This window comes from Amblyomma mixtum, chromosome 2 (genome assembly GCF_055824585.1).
Source record: "Amblyomma mixtum isolate Tamu chromosome 2, ASM5582458v1, whole genome shotgun sequence".
NCBI lineage: Eukaryota > Metazoa > Arthropoda > Arachnida > Ixodida > Ixodidae > Amblyomma > Amblyomma mixtum.
This window is the reverse complement of record NC_143013.1, coordinates 303405403-303427416: the sequence shown is the minus strand read 5'-3', so window position 1 is coordinate 303427416 and position 22014 is coordinate 303405403. Positions and strand designations below refer to the sequence as shown.

The 22014-nt window shown below is 44.4% G+C and overlaps 1 protein-coding gene across 1 annotated transcript in view; it reads left to right on the top strand.

Annotated features, from left to right (window-relative positions):
- The first annotated feature begins 2334 nt into the window (after positions 1-2334).
- Positions 2335-22014, top strand: part of LOC149364743 (neuronal acetylcholine receptor subunit alpha-7-like) — a 262942-nt gene continuing 243262 nt past the window's right edge. Inside the window, exon 1 of the mRNA XM_089574677.1 lies at positions 2335-2768. Coding sequence (XP_089430803.1) covers positions 2684-2768 — 85 coding nt within the window. The 5' untranslated portion in view covers positions 2335-2683. The remainder of the gene's footprint in view (positions 2769-22014) is intronic.

Sequence of the window (22014 nt, the reverse complement as noted above, 5' to 3'; positions counted from 1 at the left end):
AAAGGTAAAAAGGGTGAAAGTTTGGTCTCTGGAAAGACTCAGTCTTAAAGTTCATGATTCACCTTGTGTAGATTGAGGTGTACGAGTCAACGGCTATGATCATATTGATCTGTGCGCGCTTGTTCATTGTACTTTAATTTTACTTCACACTGCTCGCATTGCTCTTCTTGGTGCTGCTTTTATATTTTTTTTTTGCCACCACTCGTCACAGCTGTAAAATGAAAGAAAAAATGAGACAGAGAATACACAATGCAATTGATGATGACCACCGGTAAATGCAGAACCATTTTTAAGTTCCCACTGGTTTCGCATTCCCACATTTGTTTTTAAATATTTCCCGAGGATATCATTTCAATTCCGCCCAGAACTGGGGTACTTGTACCTCTTATAGGAACGCACTTGACAGCTACCTACGTAGGCAGACACGTCTAAGCATTTCGCAACGTGTCTCCCGTCCGTTAAAAACCGAAGAAACAAGCGCCTATCACATCAAACGCACGAGCGGAAGTTGCGCTTAATGGCGAGCTGTCAGAAGGGGGAAGTTTTCGATGAACAGAGGTAGACAACCGTCGCAGCCGGCAAAATAGTTTTGCGAGCGTCAGCGTGTGGGCTGCTGGCACGTATTGCAGCACCTCTATCAATGGAACAAATTTCGAACGGTATGGCAGACAGGCCGGAGGAGAACGAGGTGCGATGGAGTGCAGCCCGGCGAGCGCAATACGTCGCAAGAGCTTGCGTGACGAGCAAGCCGGCGCGAGCGTGTCGAACCCCTCTCCCCACCCGCACTTTATCAGCAGCTGTCGGGAGACGCGAGAATTCCACGCATTTTTGAGCAGGCCACGGAAGTACTCGGTTCCGGAGATGCGCAGAGGAACCGTTTAGGGAAGAATCAATGTCTCGCCAAGTATTTAGACAGTGAAAAACGCGCGCGAGAAACCTGCCTATTCTCTCGTGCTTTGTCGTGTTTTAAACTTTGAACGTGCCTGTTGCATTGGGAGGGATCTCGTGTAGAAAAGGGAGACTGCGAGAAGAATGTCGCGGAAAAAATACCGACGTCGAAGCCTTACGCCAACGCGTCAGGCAAATCGGCAATAAGAGCCGGCGCTCTCCTGTTGTCGTACCCCTAGCGCGTTGAAAATGACCCAGTCGTTAAGCGTCAGTAAATTGATCGAGTTGTGAATTATTTCTGAATGATAATTTTTGTGGTATAAAATGAGAATGTAGTTTTAGTACAATCGTAAAATCACCATGAAGGTGGTTGATCAATAAATTATCTTAAAACTTTGTCCTCTGAGGTGCAACTGTTAGTGTCTGTGTTGAAGAGTCTCACGTGCAATAGAGGGGCTTCTGCGCTGAATCGATGTTTCTGCATCTACAACCTACACGTGTAGTGTGAAAAGAAAACTCTATGTTCTCTGCTAGATAGGATAACATAAAATTCCATATGAGGTTTTCCCCTTAATAGGGGGTGGGCCGTACAGATTGCATTGTATAGCGCTTAGACTAGCCGGCAGGAAACCTTAAGTTCTGCCCCTCTATAGCCCCGTGGAAATGTTTTTACCTTTCCCAACGACGCTTAGCATTTCCGTTGCACGATGCCATCCCAGCTGTCTCCGATATCGAAAGCATAGGTGGATCGATGAATTTTATTGTTATATACTTTAAATTACGTTATTACGATGGAACTTTCGTTGTAAGTCTCTCCTCCTCCCTCCTCTCCCCCGGTTCTCTAAGCGTAACGTTAAATCTATTGTTTAATGTACCTTTCCTCCTTAACGCTGCTGCAGAAACACGATCATCTCTGCATGGGGCATAGGAAAGTCTTCTGACCGCGGACTTGTTTGTTTTCATGCATCATGCCATGGTGATCAAGGATGCACCGCCTCTGGAGTGTTGTGGCAACTAGACCACCTGGCCGCCTCCTGTCATCGCAGCTGCGGAGCGCAGTCGCCGTCGCCACAGTAATCCATCTCAGCGACCAGCTTTTGCACAGCGTGTTGTGCACTTCCTTGGCACGCAGTGCTCAGCGAACAAACCGCGTGAAGTGCGTAGCCTTCGATGAGCTCTGCGTGCTCGGGGCGGAACTCAAAAGAATTCTAGCAGGTCACGCATGGTCACACCCTCCATCTAGGATTATCGCCGAGGGAAAAAGTTTCCCGGCACTCATCACGCAGCGCCAAATACATCTTCCTCTCGCCCGGATTATCGCGTTTCATTCGTTGAGCGCTGCGGATGCGCCGGCAGCGAGCGCCTTACTCCCCCGCGCATGCGCACCCGTTACCGTCGGAGGAGGAGGAGCGCCGCGGCGCGGATCCCGGCGGAGCGGCGAGCGCGAGCCGCGTTCAGCGGGCGACGGCGAGGCAGCAGCGCTCTCGGCGCCGTCGGCGAGCCAGCAGCAGTAGCAGCAGCAGCACGCGCGGCCCTCCGCCGAAGCGAAGCCCGACGCGGGGCCCATGAGCGGCGGCGGCTCGAGCCCGGGGCCCTGCTCGGGAGCCGGGCCCCCGCTGCGCTTCTCACCCGAGGCGAGAGGACCCCCGGAGGCGGCGACGGCACCTGTTGTCGTCGTCGCCGGCGCCCGGCTGTGCTGACGCCGCGCTCACGCGCCGCCCGCCGCCTGTTGCTTCTCGGCAGCTGGGGGCGCTCGCCCGGCCGGCCTCTGATCGCGGCGGCGGAGACGCGGACCATGCGCCGTCTGCCCACGACGCCGTTGCAGCTCGGCTTCTGCGCCAACCTGCTCTGGGTCGCCGTGCTGCTCACCGCGCCGCAGGGTAAGTCTGCCATGTGGGCGCCACCTGTTGGTTGCCGCCTACTCTGACCAAAACTCGGTAGTGTCCGTCCGAAGCACCGACTCGTTGCGACTACCCGTCGACTACCCATCATGCCCGTCGACTACGGGCATGATGTGGCTTGCAGGCAACCGCCGGAGTTCGCCGCCGGAGTTTCGACCTGGAACGTACTACTCGACAGCTACCGCGTCCTGGCTCATCACTAGTCACCGTGAAACATGGACCAAAGTCGTAACGCGCTGCTGTGTTGGGGAATGCGTTCTACGATCACGTATGCCACGCTTATGAAACAGTGAGGCGACCCGAGCGCCACCTACCTCAGCATACCTACGAATGCAAGCCACTGAAAAGTTTGAGGGTCAGTGTTACAAACCAGTGCACTCACTACGAAAGCACTAGGGCACACGTGTGAGGTCGCGCTGTAGTACAGAACAGGGCCACGAGTATGCTGGATCCTACCACAGCGAGCAGGAATTTCCGACGGCGCTATAAGCAGGCATATTGTCCGCACGGATCTGAGCGGGTAAATGGTATCACCGTGTCCACTCTGCGTTCTCGTGCCGTGGTCGCGCCTATGGCAAGTCGAAAAATTGTCTCAGTGTTATGCGCCAGCGACCATAGGTAGTACGCCCTGTATGGCGGGACTCAATTATGTATTTTATTAGATTAGATTTATTTTGACCTTACTAGGTTATTTAACGCGTCACAAAATCACGGTGAAGCGTACGGACATCTTTTCCCATTTCCCTCGCATCGAAGTCCGACCGGCACCTCAGCCCGGAATTCTATCCCTGAGCATGCATTCAGCAGCAGAACGCCGCAGAGCCAGCGCGGTCACCGGGTCGCGGTTACGGCGCACGGGTCGCGACACCAACAGTGCTACATTAATCATCCCAAGAGTCATTCGTCACGCAAGCTCCCTCTGCTTTATGACCTCCTCTTCACGCAGACCGGCTGACGCCTGAGCGAGGGGAAAAAGGCTTTGTGCGGAAATGTGAAGACTTCGTTCTCTCATACCCAACAATTCTGGAGAAAAGTATTTTTGATGGAGAAAATGCTTATGAACACATTTTTTTTTTCATATAATGCAAGATTTCACATAACAGCCAATATACCCGCAGGTCACCCGACGGCGGTCTTGCATTTTTTTTCTATTAACGTTTTTTTCTAAAGTCAAAAGCATTCACGATTGATTTTCTAAGGCAGTCTTAAATGTTCTATGCGATCGATCGAAACAGCCTAAAAGAAAGATTTTAATACATCTCAGAAGAGTAGACCATTACCTCCAATATATCCATAAGGCTATCCTATACAACTTTCCAATTTTCAAAATTTTCGTCCGAGAATGTTTAACATGTAGGCTTCAGTGCGATGCGCGACGTAGCTGTTCACGTGTTGCGCTGGCATCTAGTGTGCAATTCTTTTTCTCCTGACCAACGTACACCTCTTACTTCGATCTATAATGCTACTCGTAAATACTCGACAGTCGGTATGCACCTGCGAAGAAAAAATCGCCTGCAAACCGCGCCCAAAATCCGCTTCACGTCGCCACAATCTTCTCTAGCATGATTGGAGACAATACTTGTGTGTGATATAACTTTTCTTTCCCGCACTGAGCTGAATTATACGACAATTAATTGGCCAACTTGAGTTCTTGTTCTGTTTTTTTTTTCGCCTGGATTATAGGGGGAAAAGTTGGTTGGGAACAAACTGATTTCACCTGTTAAGAGCGTTCAGTGGTTATAGTTGTGAGCGGTTTGCGTCAAAAAAAAAAAAATGCCTCCTAGCCGACACGTTCATTTGATATTCATCTACCGTGCATAGCTTACGCATTGTTTATTTCCAGGAGCCGGTGTCCGTGCGTCTGTGGAAGTATACTTGCGCTATCGGTACACTTGCACTATCTCTCTATCGCTACCGTCACACAAAGAAATATGATATACACAGTAACATTTTGTTTCGCAAATAGCGCTCTATGCCTTTCTAGACAATTTTCTGAATATCTATCGCCGGCACGGAGACGAAGTACCGGTGAAATTTCAGGTTGAAGGTAACTGAAAAAGAAAAAAAAACGCGATCCAGGTGCTACGGGGTTTGATAAATATAGGAAAATAAAATGCGACGTTTCGCTCATATTTATGAAAGAAAAAAAAAGTATAGCGCTCGGACATGTTGCAGCAAGTTTCTCAAGTTCCCTCTCCAGTGCTGAAACCGAGTTCTCTCGGGGACACGAATACGGGCCTTGACCGCGATGACTCCAACTGAATTCGGCGAGGGACAGGTTTTGAAACGTGGGAAGGGGGAAGAAAATAGCGTAAAGCACTAAGACTGGGGAATACTGAGGCTGAAAAATACGTTGCGGTGGCCGATAACTGCCTGGAGTTCTGTTTTATCTTAGTGCTTATTTTTCTATAGCTCCTGTTTTAAATGCCGAGGAGGTCGCGCCAAGCGTGTCTCACTTACGAATAATAGTAATAGTGTTGTAATATGTGGAATTGAACGTTCTGATATTGCTCGTGGGCTTTGAGCAAACCCTGGTGGGACCCACGAATTAATTTCGTCCTTTACTGCCGAGTGTCGCGAATTCGCAACATACCATATCGAGTTCGTTCGTGAACTTCGTTTTCCTCTTTCAAAAAACTAGGGCTAGCTGCACAAAATGGACCAAATGCTACTCGTTGCTAATTGACTGAAAGCGATTTCTCAAATTTTACCGACACTAATAAAATTTTGATAATGCCATTTGAATGTGAGGTACATTAGCCAGCATAGTGTTTAGGGTTTGATTTCTTATTAGTTTATAATATAGACATTAAAGGGTTAACCAGCACTGCCATTTGCCTCCGTCAAAACGTGGCCTGTGAATGACGCGCCACTTTTGGCTGTTAGTCGGCTCAAGCTGTAGTACAAAAAGTGAAGATGACATACTGGTACGTCGCCTTACGAATAGTCTGGAATTCCAGGTAAAACTTTCAGAAACTTTACACTAGACCTTACCAAAAAATGTTAATAATAATGTATGGTAATAATAATGTGGCCAATTTACTTGATGTTAACCAGCCCGTGAAACATTAATGCTCGTAAGCCTTGCGAATAGTCTCAAACTTCAGGTAAACATTTCCGAAACTTATCAATAATGTTAATAATAATAATAATAATAATAATAATAATAATAATAATAATAATAATAATAATAATAATAATAATAATAATAATAATAATAATAATAATAATAATAATAATAATAATAATAATAATAATAATAATGTTTATTGCCACTTTGTACCTAATACAATAAGGTTCAGGCCCGTCAAAGCCAACAAGAGGTTTGAGTGACTGGGCCCGGCAGTTACAGCCAGGACTACAAAAAAGGCAATGGATACAGTAACGCTTCTCGTTACACCCAAATGAGAGCAAAAAAAAAACAAACAAAAATTGGAAAACACAGGTTAACAGCATAAGTATTCAGAAATTCAACTCTAAACCCAGAGTATACGTCAAAATAAAAATAAAAATAAATGAAATAACGAACATTTTAAGCATAACTTCACTCTAACAGAAGAATACCAAGATCAACACAGGGCTTTCAGATGCATCTTCAGGTCACGCATAGAAGTTACAGCAAAAATTTCATCCGGTAATTCATTAAAGATTTCAGGTACATAAGCACAGCGCATAATAATAATAATAATAATAATAATAATAATAATAATAATAATAATAATAATAATAATAATAATAATAATAATAATAATAATAATAATAATAATAATAACAATAATAATAATAAACGCCTATGCTCGTCAGCGTGGCCAGACAGTATAGCATTGTTGCACTAATGCAAAGCCATGCACAAAATAAACACTAATTCTAATGAACTTTGCATTCGCAACAAAAAAAAATATAAAGTGTGAACCAAAACAGATGCATGCAGTTATGCTGCAAAGCTATGCAACAAGGCAGCAGAAAATTGTCCCTGATCATTAAACAACGTAACACACCTATTTAAAAAAAAAAGACATTTCGTTTCACTCAGTATATTGTGCAGATGTTCGTATGAAGTGCTTAATTTGTCGGAGGAGCGAATGTAATATTAATCTCAAATTTATTTAAGCTCGACGGTACACAATAAGCGCGGGATCTTTTTTGGTAATGAGTGTATGCAGAAGAAATAATAAATTCTTCATTGTGGCTTAACGGTCGCCGTGTTTTGACGTCCTCCCAAGTTCACATAAAGTTTCAAATAAAAGCTGATCATCTACGAATGACATATCTATGCATCATGTCCTGGCTCGTGTTTACGCTATGTATATTTTTTCTACACGTCTATTGCTGCTTCTATTGATTGCCTGCCTATTATTAGAATGTCCATTTTCTTTCCAGAATTTGCCAATTTTAGCGGTAGACATGTGATCATATTTCTGTCCCGTTTCTTCGGAAATACCTTTTTACACCACTGCTCACCATCTGACCTCATGGGCCCAGAGGTCCCTCAACATTCAGCCCCTTAACCACGTTGTTCTGCATGCTGTGGCCTTTGCATTACTGCCATTTACGTCCACGAAAGAAAGTTGAAACTTAAAGTTGTTATCACAGGCAGGTTGCTTAATTTCGCAGGCACAGCAAATAAATGACTGCACAGAGGTGTGAGCCGAAATTTCCAGTAATTTAAAGGCGCGCGCTAACCCGCACTGTGGAATTCAATATCTCCCCCATGACCATGTACTGTCTCGCCTATGTCATCATCATTGTCATTTATTGTCCCTTAATTATCCTTAGGCTGGGCTTTACATAAGGGACCGAGGATCGCTACTGAGTTTTTGCGGTGTGTCCTCGTACGCCATGTCGTATATTTCGTGCACGCGGAGATCATCTTCTTCTGCGGTACTTACTGTTCAAAATTTTATTCAAACGAAAATTGGAGTATTGGCCACCGTTGGGAGTCTCTGTCCTCTTTGAAGTGGCTTGCCCGCATGGTTCTCCCACTTCAGCCGTCAAAACGGAGCCCGCATGATCGGAACGACATTGAAGAGCTTCGAGCTGGACTTGCAATGCGCCGTTTTTCGCTTTCTTTTTTGCTTTATTCACCCACCTATTGGACGCATGCCTTTCCCCGAAACTCGGCAGTATGTTCTTGGTTTAGGCTCAGCTATAGAATTTGTTGGCGAGGTAGCAGCATTTTGTGTGGCGCATTCGTGCATTGATCAAGTGGCATGGCTGCTTGGTTAGATGGCGCTTGAAAAGCGTTTCATAGGAAACGTGGAAAGCGCTGGGGTAAGCAACCAATTTCCGACTTTCCGAGCTCTCTTCTCCGCTTCTACCAGAAAACCATAGGTTGGGCTACTGTTGCGGGCTTTAATTACACTGGACTTGTATTCAAGCGCGTTGCGAGCTCGCATGGGTTTACGCAACGGTCATCTGTGCGTCTTTGAGGAAAAATGGGAAGCATACAATTCGTGAGTATATTTTACGCGGACATACCATTTTGTAATGACGCACAGCGGCGGAGGTTAGATGTCATTTCACGTTCACTGCACCTAACAGAAAAGAAATATATACTGTGAGTAATTGGAAGTGATGCTCTTCTAAGCTTTGACCAGCCTTGAAGCCAGGAAAAATGTTGAAAGTGATAGAAATTCATAATTTATGCGGATGCATCCCTCCAGTGATGCAGACTAGTATGCATCCACTAATTGTGTGTGTGTGTATGTGTGTATGTGTGTGTGTGTGTGCGTGTGTGTGTGTGTGTGTGTGTGTGTGTGTGTGTGTGTGTGTGTGTGTGTGTGTGTGTGTGTGTGTGTTTGCGTGTGTGTGTGTGTGTTTGAGAGAGAGAGAGAGCGAGAGGGGGAGAGAGAGAGCACTTCATATAGCAACTCCGTTTTAGTCGTAGAGGGTGGAGCTAGCTTGTTCCATCAAGGCCAGTTGATTCCCTACGCTGTAGACACTGGTGAGTAGTTGGCTTTTAACTCATTAAGCAACCAACTGATTAACGCGCGTAATATCATACAGCAGCATTGAAGTGTGTATTCTGATCTGTGTATTCTGATGAGTCTTTTTTATAACTAATTCAATAAATAACTGGTCGTGTATATATTTATTCCGTAACCTATTCAATGACGACCTAAATGACTAACTTATTATTAGTTAGCTAGCCCACTACCGATTTAAATAACAGACTAGAGGTATAACCAGGTAAATGCTAGCTAACTAAATATCTAAAAAAAACTATCCAGCTGACAAACCTTGCTAAAAATTTGATAATAAACTAACTACCTGGCTGAGTAACTAGTTACATATTTAATAAACGAAGTGTAAAACGGATCGTAGTTATAAGCTTGAGGAAGTGGTAAATACATTCTGTTATAAATAACGATGCCTAGTAAAAGCCTAAAATTGTTCTTCTCTAGATTCCCTCGAAAAGTTTCGCTGCACTAGAATTTCGCTCTTTTTTTTCATGTGTAGCATTTAAACCGGGTAGGTATAAACGGCATGTCCTGGCTGAACTTGTGGATAGCGACTGAGACGCTGCCGCCGAGGCATGAACTGCGTGGCCGGTAAGAACACAGCATAGCCATGCGCACCTGTATTCTACTTGCCTCTCGTCCAGCCTAAATTACTGCACGAAACTGTGCACCTGTAGAAGTCAAATGAGCAGGGGCTAGTGCTTGTGGCACTAACCATTCTAGTTTGGTGGGATTGCAAGCCGGGTATTAGATGCAGCGCGCCCATTTGCGCTGCTCGTCGAGCACGCAGCACAGATTGCCTCAAGACGATGTCCGCATCCGTAGCGCCACATTAAACCGGCTGTGAATTAAAAGACATGTCATCAGTTATAATGCACTAATTGCGACTTAAGAAATAAGTTATCGCAAACGTGTTTCCGCTTGATTCCAAAAGTTAGCATCCATGCGTTTTTGACTCCAGTAAAAAAGAAGAGAGAATAACTAGATTAGCACGGGCAGAAAATTCCTTATAATTGCGCGAAATGAGAGCTCCTATGAATCTTTAAGCGTTGCCGCATAATATATGCACTTTGAGCAAGGAGTAAGCGCATCGGTGGCTTAAGCTAATAGACGGGATACTTTCGTATGAATGTACTCGGAACATGAAGTTAACGGAGCTGTGATCAAGATTAGTTTTGTTTATTTATTCGGAATAGTACATGTTAAGAGGCCATCTCGAAGCAGAGTATCGCTCAGGGGGAACGCGATGCTCCTCGAAAATGAGATAGCATAATGGGGTGATGCTTTGGTCCAAGAACTAACGCATAATTGAGCACACCGTGCCTCCTGAACACCGCAGTCATGCTACTTAGATGATTGTCAGTTTCTCCTCTGGCCTGTACAGTCAAGAGCAAGATTTTCCAATTGAAAATGCGGGAAAAACAAATAAATGCTCTGTTAAAGAAGCTGACCCATTAATCTCAATCAAATTTGTTATATTTGAAATTGATGAATTGTAGCCGATGACGCCACCACAGACTTACGGCGTAAGAGTTTTCTTATGTTAAAAAAAAAGCATCGAATTTGCGATTTGCCTTTTTACAATTCAGCTTTGTAATGAAAATACGTGAGCATATTTTAAAACGGTATACAGGCTATAAAATGTTCTTAGTGGACAAAAGTGACTTCTTCACTTTCAGTGGAAGCAGTTTCTCCCTACAACACATAAAACGTAAACTTCTTACAAGTTCCATCCTCATCTATACGCTGTATTCTGGAGACCCTCACTACACCTAACGGCTCAACATTAAAGCATCGTCTGTGAGTGTGGAGCTCCGTGGGTGGCCTTCAAGCATGTCCTCACCGTAACACACGGGGCAGGTGCACGGGCAGAAAAACAAAACAGATATCGAAATGCTGCGGCCTAATTTCCGTTTACCAGAAACATCACTGACCAATCCCACCTCGATGAGGACTCGCTTTGGATACTGCGCTTTCAGTGTGAGCATGTTATCGAGCGTACAGGCTCCGAGGTTACGCCTACACATATGGTCTGGCTGAAAGTACCTATCACCATGGCATTTCTCCTGCGTCCAATTTCGGTGCTACACGTAATCAGGATAAGCCACTAAATGAGTAGATGAGTACATCGCGCTTCGCCACATTACCGAAAGAATGACATTGGGATTCAGAGTTCCTTGTGAGAGGTATCGTTGTGTTTCGCAAACTGATGCGTCTCTGCTGAACCGCCTATAAGCAATGATTGCGTCTGGCGTAATGCTTGAAAGGATCCCGTGGAGTGTATCATAAAGATCCTTCGACAAACGTGAACACACACTTCTTGCTCATTTCATCGCTTGCAAGGAAAGACTGTGTTCAGCACTCTCCGCATGGTCACGATTGCAGTGTGCAAGTATGTGTGTAAGTTTATTTTTCTTCGCGCCGGAGTTGACTCTATCCAAACTGTTTTTGTGCCACTGTGTCAGTGTTGGCTTTTTTGCATGACTTGAGTATTAATTAGTGCGTGTTCTCTTTTACCGCGCAATCTTTTATCGTACACCTTAATCTGCTGCATAGAGTGTTTTTCTTTTTTTTATGACATTTGACGTCCTTTGCTATTTTTTTCATTCTTGTTAACCTGTTCTTTCCACTTTGTTATGCTATGAACAAAATCTTAAACCATCTTACTGGGCTGTGAATGAGACATGCGCCTAGCATGGTACGCTTCGCTCTGCTGGTATAATATCAGTTTTCCCAACCGTAATTTTCATTGTCACCAACGATGCAACGCACTGTCATAACCATTTCGATTTAGTAGCATTTAATTTTTCCGATGTCGTTGTCTGGCGCCCTGCATCGGTCCTACAGCAGGAATTTCGGTCCACATTGGTCATCCCCTTCAAGTTGTCCGGCCACGTGCTTAAATCCTTCCCCGATCAGCCTCGGACTGGAACGGCCTTTCACACGACATCGCCGCAATCACTTGCCCGCCCACATTTCTGAATTCCATAGCTCCCACATTTAACAGCGAACATAGTGTTTTTGACATGTTTTACTTTTGTACTTAACTTTTTCTACTGTATGTTACCCACCCCTTATCTAGTGCCCCCATTCCTGGTATCCTTTATGGTAATAAAGTGAGGTGAAAGGGCAGGCAGCAATTGAAGCAGAAAAGTAAAAAAAAAATGGCGCCATCCCGCCTTGCAACTGTGTAGTACAAGATTCAGGAAAGGATAGAAAAGGCCCAGGCGCTCACGGAGCAACAAACGAGCAGAAAAAAACCGACACTAGTAAAAAAAACTGAAAAGAAATTATTATACAGGAAATGTTCAGCGTGAAGGGGATCGGAGGGGACAGAGCGAGCATAGCGCGACATGCGCCATGGTGTTTATTTTCTGTGTGTGTGTGTGTTCAACTATTCAGCGGTCACCGAAACGATGCTGGACTGTTGTAGCACAACCTGCTATCCGTCTACACTGTGAACGAGTTGAAAGACACCCGTATTTGCTAATGCAGATTCTCTGTCCTGCCAGCGTCAGCTGGGGAGCTTCGAAGCTTTTCATTCGAGGCTATTCGACGGCCACGGCCGTACCGGCTTTGCAAGTAAACAACTCCGACCAGTGTCGTCGGGCTTGTGGGGTTCTTCTCGTTGACTCTGCCTGCTACTCAGACATGTTTTGGCAGTCTTGAAGTGAACATGCTGGCTTTCACACGGTAGAGAGGTCAGAAGCCACTGCGCTCACTTGACGCTGAGCAGCAGGCATTTCCAGCACTGTTTGCCAAGTCGTGTAGTCGATGTAAAAGCATTTCACCACACACTTTGAGGGAGAAGTTCACTGGCCCGCTCATGTTTCGTGTCTCTTGCGCACAAGATGGATTGCTTGCATGAAGCCCGTTGCAAAACATCTGCAGGCTCAGGGTTCAGTTCGCTTCGCTGTAGTCTAAATGATGCTGCTAGTCGTGTGCGATGTGGTAGTATGACGAATTTTTTTTCTTATTTCTAGCTTTTAATCTGCGTGTACTGTAGTTGTGGAAGCTACATTCTTTTTGCTTTATTTGATTTTCTATTGAGGGTGGATGCTGGGCATGGTAAGGTATGCAGAGATTTCTCCTAGGACGCCACTTTGTTAATGCCGCTAGGCACTCCTAGCTTTCGAAGAGGCAAACAGCGCATGTGTCAGATGTTTATGTAGTGCCACCTTGCTCGGCTTAAATGAAATGTAGATGATAATAATGTAGGATGATGCCTGCTTCACACTAACCAACGTCGAATGTAAATTAAACTAAGAACGACAAGAGGCTACGTGCATTTTTTTTCGTTTTTCGATCCCTGACACGCGATGCACAACCAGCGCATGAAAAACCTAGCAGCTGCAGAAGCATTATAATTGGTTAGGGACACAAATGCGGACGTGTTTAGGCTGCGGAGATATTCAACGGAGGGCTTCGTGACGCTCATGACCAGTACACGTCTAGTGTTCGTGAATGGTTCAAGAACTTCACTATAAATGTTAGTTGGCGGGTTTAACAATGCAGGGAAAGAAAAACGAATTAATGAGCACCAGAGATAAAAAAACGCGCACTAAATGATGTCAAATGACATGGTTTCCTTTTTTTTTGGTATTGCACAGAAAAGGTAAACAAAGTTGACATTGGTATAAACAACTGGATCCTTCGGCGATGGCTTGCCATGAATGCATTACAAAAATGCATTAGTTCCAGGCAGTTGATTACGGCTGCAGCGTATGAACATTTCACTAACGGGGTGGGTGTACGTTTCTGATAATGTGTCGTTTTAGAGCGGGTGCAATATTGGATAGTTCTTTAATCTTGCATAGAATGACCTTCCATACTATAGCGCTGATAAATAAAACTGTCCGACGTCCGTACGCATTTTGTTATATGTAAATTCAGATTACTGTTATTAGCCTGTCCAGTGTTACTCGAATGTCGTAGACAGATCGAATAATTATAAGGCTTATCTGCTTTTAAAATGCTGTTTACCAGAAAGGCAGTCTTGTAACCGCGAATTAAATAGAAAGTCACGTTATTAAGGTCTCTGTGGAGCGGTTCTGATGATGAATGCCAAGGGACCGATGGTGTTATCTTTAATGCTCTTTTTTGGAGAGACGAACGATGCGAGATACGCTAAATAAGTAAGTCCCATGACTGAATGTAGTATGTTAGATGCAAATGAAATACACTGAAGTAGATGACGTGCAATGTATCAGTACTAAAATGCTACCTTGCTTTAATTAATGTGGCGCAGGCGAAGGTTAATTTATTGCACAGTGTTTCTAGATGAGGTCTTTAATTAAGAGATTCATCTATTGGTACTCCTGAATACTTGTATCTACTTGATCAAGCGGTATTCCTCCAACCTCTAGTGCACAGTTTTTAGGCTCCTGTTCTCTGTTAGGAGTGAATACTATAAACTCAGATTTCTTAATGTCAAGCAAAAACTTAGCATTTCATTGTGCTCTCCAATTCGTTACTTGCAAGTACCTCGGCTTTAGTGACCTAGTGTTATAATAAAGACTATATATATATAAGATAAAGTAACCAGAAATTGAAAAACATAACAAGATTTAATTCACGACGTTTCGGCTGGAGGACCAGCCTTTTTCGAGTGTATTACAGTATTCGAAACAAGCAGCTTTTATAGCATCCGCGAGGTACAGGAAAAAGTATAAAACGCAAATGCAAAATAATGGTGAGGGGAGAAGTTTAAAAAAAAAAAGTTGGTTACAACTTGAAAAGGCGGCAGGTGTTCGGAAGGAGGTAACGACAGAAAAGTCGATGACAAGCGTGAAGCTCTACAGCGCACAGCTGCCACAGGGTTGTGAAAAAAAAAAAAAAAACTTTGCTGCATAAGACTTTACAAAATGGCACTCATCACGCATTGCGGCAACAAGCGCGAAGCGCCTGGCAGCCGCACAGCGAGAAGGCAACATTTGGGTGGAAAGTTCTAGGCATGGGGGTCCGCAGGAATGTCAAAAAAACACCTCCGATAACAAAAAAAGAAGAAGAAAAAAAAACGCTACTACACAAGAATATGAAAAATCCCACTCAGAGAAGGGTTGTGGCAGCACAACACGATACAAGATAGGTCATTAGGAAAAAACACAGGTTTCTAATGAATCCTTACACACCCACTCAATACACAAAAAAATGAGAATCCTTACACAACCACTCAATACACAACAAAAGAAAAAGACGCAAGGCTAACAACAGACACACACACACAACACCAGAAACGAAATGCAGTCAGTGGCAAGTACAATGTACGTTGTTAAGACAAATGTAATTCTTCACTGAGCGTGAGTGCGCGCAGAAGAGAAATGCGTGACAATGCAGTACAAGGCATGACAATACAATACAAAAATACTTAAAAACAAAAAATAAAAAATATACAGAAATGGGAAAAAAAACTAAATACGTGACAATGCATGTGGCATGAAAAAATAAAGAAATGCTTGCTATGCTTTCTGCCGCCCGTTCTGTCAGTCTCTGCCATCAACATGTCTTGGATAATTATTTGGTACTCTAGGGGTGTAAGCATGATAGCCGGCCTACTGTTTCGTTGATGCCGCTTGAGAATGTGTTAAATTTCTCGCGCTCATAATGCGTTTTGAACCCCGATTGAAGTACAATAGCTTTAAAGTTATGGAATGGATGCCCAATGTTTATAGCATCCGCGGATGCTATAAAAGCTGCTTGTTTCGAATACTGTAATACACTCGAAAAAGGCTGGTCCTCCAGCCGAAACGTCGTGAATTAAATCTTGTTATGTTTTTCAATTTCTGGTGACTTTATCTTATATTAATCAATCAGCTACACACACACACACACACACACACACACACACACACACACACACACACACACACACACACACACACACACACACACACACACACACACACACACACACACACACACACACACACACACACACACACACACACACACACACACACACACACACACACACACACACACACACACACACACACACACACACACACACACACACACACACACACACACACACACACACACACACACACACACACACACACACACACACACACACACACACACACACACACACACACACACACACACACACACACACACACACACACACACACACACACACACACACACACACACACACACACACACACACACACACACACACACACACACACACACACACACACACACACACACACACACACACACACACACACACACACACACACACACACACACACACACACACACACACACACACACACACACACACACACACACACACACACACACACACACACACACACACACACACACACACACACACACACACACACACACATATGGGTTGCGAAATCATAAAGTACTTGACTGCTTACAAGAGTATATAGCGAAGTATACGCTTCGTTAAAGGAAACATTTATTCGACTCGACGTTTCGATCCGCAGACCGATCTTCTTCCGATCGAAACGTCGAGTCGAATAAATATGTTTCCTTTAACGAAGCGTATACTTCGCTATATATATATATATATATATATATATATATCTGTGTGTGTGTGGAGGCGTTTTATTGTTTCTTCCAAGTAAAATATTACGACAACCCATTCGGGCCAATATATATATATATATATATATATATATATATATCTGTGTGTGTGGAGGCGTTTTATTGTTTCTTCCAAGTAATATATTACGACAACCAATTCGGGCCAATTTTTTTTCATTACGAGAAGAATTTTATTACAAGTGCAACCTCCATATTAGTACAAGGATACCCATTACGACGACGGAAATTTTATCTAGTGATTCCTTCAGGGCTGTATGAACTCTAACGTTCAAGAAAGCAAGGTGTCAAAGGGCACGCACGTTTCGATCTATTCCTTGCGAAAAAAAAGAGAAAAAATTGAAAAAAAGTGAACATAGCAACTTGAGGTAAATTGCGATGGCCGTTTTTTCCACTGGTTTTTTTTTTACATTTAAAACAATATATAAGCAGCGGGGTGCGAGAGTAGGGGGGGACTCTGCCTGGGAAGCCCGCGCAACTGGCGCATGCGGGGATGTGTCTCGGCCACCATCTGTCATTGTTCGACTCGCGTGAAAACACCCGAGGCGGCGACTGCCTGCTCGGCTTCCGCGGTGGACTCCTTCAGACAGCGCCCGGCAGCGGTAGTTTATTGATGTGCGATGGGGGCCGTCCCTCCATCCTTTATTCGCGGGAACACGAGGTGGCCCGCTTTGACTAATGACCCCGCTGAGCCGTGTCGTCGCTGTTCGCAATAACGCCGGGACCATTTGCCTGTAGATTAAATATTTTCCGCTTTACTTAAAGCACCTTCGCTCTCTCTCTCTCTCCATATGGTACTATGCAAAAGGTATTCGTGGCTTTGTTCGCAGGAGGCGACAGCCCATGCATCTTTCACTTGTTTTTGGGCTATTAGTGTTAGTTAACTCAGAATACCATTGGCAGAGGTATATTAAGATCGACATTGAAGTTTCTTTTTATCGCTCGTTGCAGTGCCCATTACAGTTGAACTTTGTTTTATCGCGAACCCTACCTCGGCGATAATTAAGAAGAACAAGTGTTTGAAAATCTGCGTGCTGTCTCAGTCGGGGTATGCCGAGTGTTTGCGTGCTGAATGTATTCAACGCCTTAGTTTTGCACATCCCATGCACGCCGTGTGATCCACGTTCATCAGCCGGGGAGACGATTTATTGCTAGGGTGAGCAGTTTTTATTGTAATGCACCTTTATTCTATCGGAACACAGCGGGAAAATATGACAGTCCAATGCCAGGCATAATTGTTGACACAGAAAGAATCAGGCGGGTGCGTTTGTGCGAACGTTTTGTGAAAAGAAAGAAAAATAGTTATCGCGCTTTGAACTCAAACAATACGTCTTCTAAAGAAGAAAGGCGGTGTGATCGTAATATAATCGACTCTTCGAAAGATTTGCTTGTATATTTTCCTTAAAGTTTGCAATGATTGGTTCCTCTTGACGTGGGGCGCAGGATACTTAGAAGTCTACCTTTACTAGAAACAAGCGAAACAAAAGAAAATGACTTTCAGTAATCGCTTTTCACTAAACTAAAAGTATATAATCACGATGTTCGTGGAAAACTTTGTGCTTATTATTAACGCATCAAGAAATCCTAAAAACCAATTCAGTAAGCGTGCCATAAAGAAGTACTGCGCAGTGTCAGTTTCAAGGCACGTGTCGCAGTACTATGACGCACCATTACCGAAGTTTAGCGCATCCGCCGAAAACATTGACATATACGGAGGGCACACGTGCCCATGCATCCTCTTTAGTCTTACAAAGAAATGCGAAGTTTTTGCATCCCATTTTCGGGCGCTATAGCTATGAGCAAATATGCAGCAATACGATAGAACGGCCGGACATATCACCAAGCCTGCTGCTGCTGCTGAACATGTAATTGCCACTGCAAAAGTGTGCAAATGCAGTAAAGGCAAAAATACCAACATTGCACAGAGTGTCACGCAAATTCGCGGAACTCGGCTTATATTGCTGAAAATAACAGGTAGCAAAAAAAAAAAAAATAACTCCGTGTTGACAGGTGTTTACTGTTATATAAGCCAGATAACAAACAAAAACAATTGAATTGTGCAATGCGACGACACATTATTGCGAACTGATGCCGCGACGTGGCTAAGAAAAAAAATGTGAGGACATAAAAGTGCGTTTGCGGGGTTGCAACGGAGCTGTATGATTTAAATGCTTTTTGCTGCGCTAGACGTTGATTTCGCTCTAAAGTTAATTTTAACGCCAGACGAAGAGATTTCTGGTTTTATAGGCGATTTTCTCATTGAAACCCATTCAGCTTGTTTGACCTCGTTTTGATTAACCGTGCGTTCTTAATACGTACAGGGTTAAGTGAGCCCTTTAGGTGATGATGCAAGAGATATTGTTTATGGAATGGTGTGTAATGGAGTAAATGCGCCACATCTTGTACTGTGTTTTCTAACTGTTCGTATCCGCCAGATGAAATCTCAAAGGGATCTCGCTTCTGGTCGTTCTGGGGAGTGACCAGACGCTCCTGCGTGGCCTCCGGGATCAGCTCCGGTAGCGCGCTTGATCGCGGAGGCCGCGGCGCCTGTAACAACGTCGATTAGTTTACCGTAGCGGTGACATGGCGGCTGCCTCGGTATTTTTCGTTTGTGGATGTTTACTGCTTTAAACCAGGCGCAATAGGATTGACTACGCCGAAATATCGCGGTGCTCCTGCTTGCTTTAAAGCGCGCTGAGCTCCAACCCCGCTTTCCAAAACTCTGCGTAATTCACTTCTGTGTGGGCCGTTTGAATGGCGCTGTAAGCGCAATTGGCTGCACGAAGCGGTTAGGCAGCGGGCGCGCATTGCGTGCTTTTGACAACTTCGGCGCCCTCCTAAACGTGCGGTTAATTCAATTTCGTCGCGCAAAAAGTAAAGGCTAACCGCTCTCAGAGAATCTCGTTTAGAAAGTGCCTCTCGTTTCCTCGTTTATTTATTTACAGAGCACTTTGCAGCGCCCAACGGTAATTGCAGAGGAGTGGGTGCGAAGTCAAAACTGATCACGCTATAGTTGGGAGCAATATAAAAGGAACGTGGAGCGGCAAGAGATTTGAAACCTTAAAACAAAAATAAGCAAGCAAACAAACAAACAAACAAACAAACAAACAAACAAGAAAGAGTACAAACATACAATTAGTTTATTAATAACAGCAAAAAAAATCTGGGTATACATTTGTAATTCTTCTTGTTTTCTTTGTACATTTGCAACGCTTGCTGGTAAGACATTCCGGTCTGAAATGAATCGTCGAAAAACAGGAGTATTTCGTATAGTTCGTTCTGCATTCGAACTCGAAGCGAGTTTTTCGTTTTCAACGCTATAGCGTTAAGCGTCCCGTTCAGCGGAGACCCCGACGTAGGTGGCGTCCTCGCCGGTGTGTGCGGAAAATCCTGATTGGTCGAGGCGGTCGTGACGTCTTACATGAAGCTGGGGAATGAAAAGCGATTAAAACATTATAAAACTGGAGATTAAAAAGTCGCAACATGACTCAACCATCATTAGGGCGTGTAATTATATAAAGCACATGAATTGCGCTGAAAAGAACATTGGGGAAAGTATTAGGGAGTCGAACCCCTGGACACTGTTGCGATTCAGTCACCTCACCCCAGACCACGCAGGCATGTTCGTGCGGAATGGTTAAAGCGGAGCTTTATATGTATTTCGTGCGGTGTTTCACACAATATGAAAACTGTGTCCGTGTCTGCCTGGGCGAGGGAAGCCGATGACGGGGCCCATTAATTAACGTTACCGCGTCATACCTTCAAGGGCGGAACTTAAGTGCCGCAGGAGTTTTTATTCTCTGCATTTTTTAATTCTTCCTATTGTATTTTATTCTATTTTTTATTCTATTATCCTTCCTTTTTTATTCTCTGAATTTTTATTATTTTATTCATCGAAGGTAAGTCCGCGTTATTAACAGAGTCCTTGCGTTCTGCGCTGAGCGTACATCAGGTTTGAAAAACAACGAAGAAAAAGAAACTTTCGGGAACGAAATTTCGATGAAAATCGATCACACGTCAATCTAATCGTATAGGACTTGATTTGCGTCTTGTTACTCACGTTGAGGTATAGTGGTCATATGGCAGACTACGATACAAACTGAGTGTATTGCTTTCAATGTACTATAATTTGGGCATCTGGGGAAACTGATATCGACAAGTACGGACAGAAGCAGATCGGAGACGATTTTAGGATTTCAAGGGCCGGGTAATAGTTTCTTGCTCAGGAAAAAAACGAGAAAAAGATTGCTTTCTGCTTTTTTTGTACTTTATGACGCGCTCGAAAGAAATTTCACAAGTTTCTTCATGCGTCTCCCAGAGCCCGCCGGTCCTCGGTACAAGAACATTGGGTTTAGCGCATATCGAACGGCTCTCGGCCCGTATTCAGAGCAGCCTTATAGAAGTCCAGTGCTCTTTTCTATTGGCAAACCACTGACCACGGTGTCAAAGATAGTCATTCAGTTTTCAATCAGTGCGCCGGAGGGGTTCGAGCTCTTACGCCAGCGCACGAGCATGATTGAAAATCCCTTTTAACCTCTTCGCACGCGTGGGAACTGCTCGGATTCATAAGGTGCACCTTTTATTCTCAGAAAGCTTGCTGTTCGCCTAGCACACCGGCAAGTCCTTTTCGGATCCTCCAAGTCAATCCGAAACCGATATAAACCAAACTTACGGATATCGAACTGGAGCACAGAAAAAAAGAAAGAAGGGTATAGCCACAAAGTGAATTATTGTATAAAGGACGTAGGGGTACAAAAAAAAAAAAAGAAAGGTGGTGGTTAATCCTCGGAAGGCGGCCTGAAGCGAGAAAAAGAAGCAAGGAGCCGGGCGCCACGAAAGAGGATCGGCACTGAAAAACCAATTATTGAATCCTCTCAAGCTTTTGTCAACCGGGGCGCACCGGAATCCGCTGCGACCGCCAGACACGGCTCAGAAATGATCTCCCCGCCGCAGCAACAACATAGACGCTCAGCGGGAAACAAAAAATAGTAATAAAGCGAAAAAACTACGCGACGGAGACGGTGGTGGAGGGCCGGCAATCAGCGACTCGGCGTATGAGTGACTGACTTGTAAGAATAGGGAAGCGATAGACAAGCAAGAAAGCGATGAAAGAAAGGAGCGAAAGAGCGACGCTGAAAGACACCGCGTATATACTACGCGGTACGGAAGAAGACCGTTCTCCTCACTGCATGCTTCCATTTTTTCCCGGCTTTCTATTAAGGAGCTCTGCTCTTTTGAGTTGTAGAAAGGGCTTGGCCATTGGAATGCTTTGCCGAGAGCTTTTTTTTGGTATGTTGGCGCTCCATATTCTCAGCGAATGCTTTCTGCCTACCTTTCTTTCTGCGGTGGCTGCGTCCGAAAGGCTTAGCTCGTTCGTCGCGGTGTCCCTCTCTCAGTAGAGGCGACCTTTGCAAAGACTAGCAGAAACACCTATAATTGAGCAGAGAAGGAATTCGTTATTAGTACGGTTGGAGCTTCACTGGTGCCCGTGTTTGTTGTCATATATTCCACCCTTTCTGCATTGCTTTCCTCCCATCACGCAGAGGAAAATTCAGGTATTCACCCGGACTAGGACAGTTACTGCGTCGTTCCTTTCCTTATAATGTCCAGTACGGATGAGCACGTTTCTCAGGGGCTTCTCTACGGAGTAAAGCGATGTACGCACTGCACATGCATTGTGA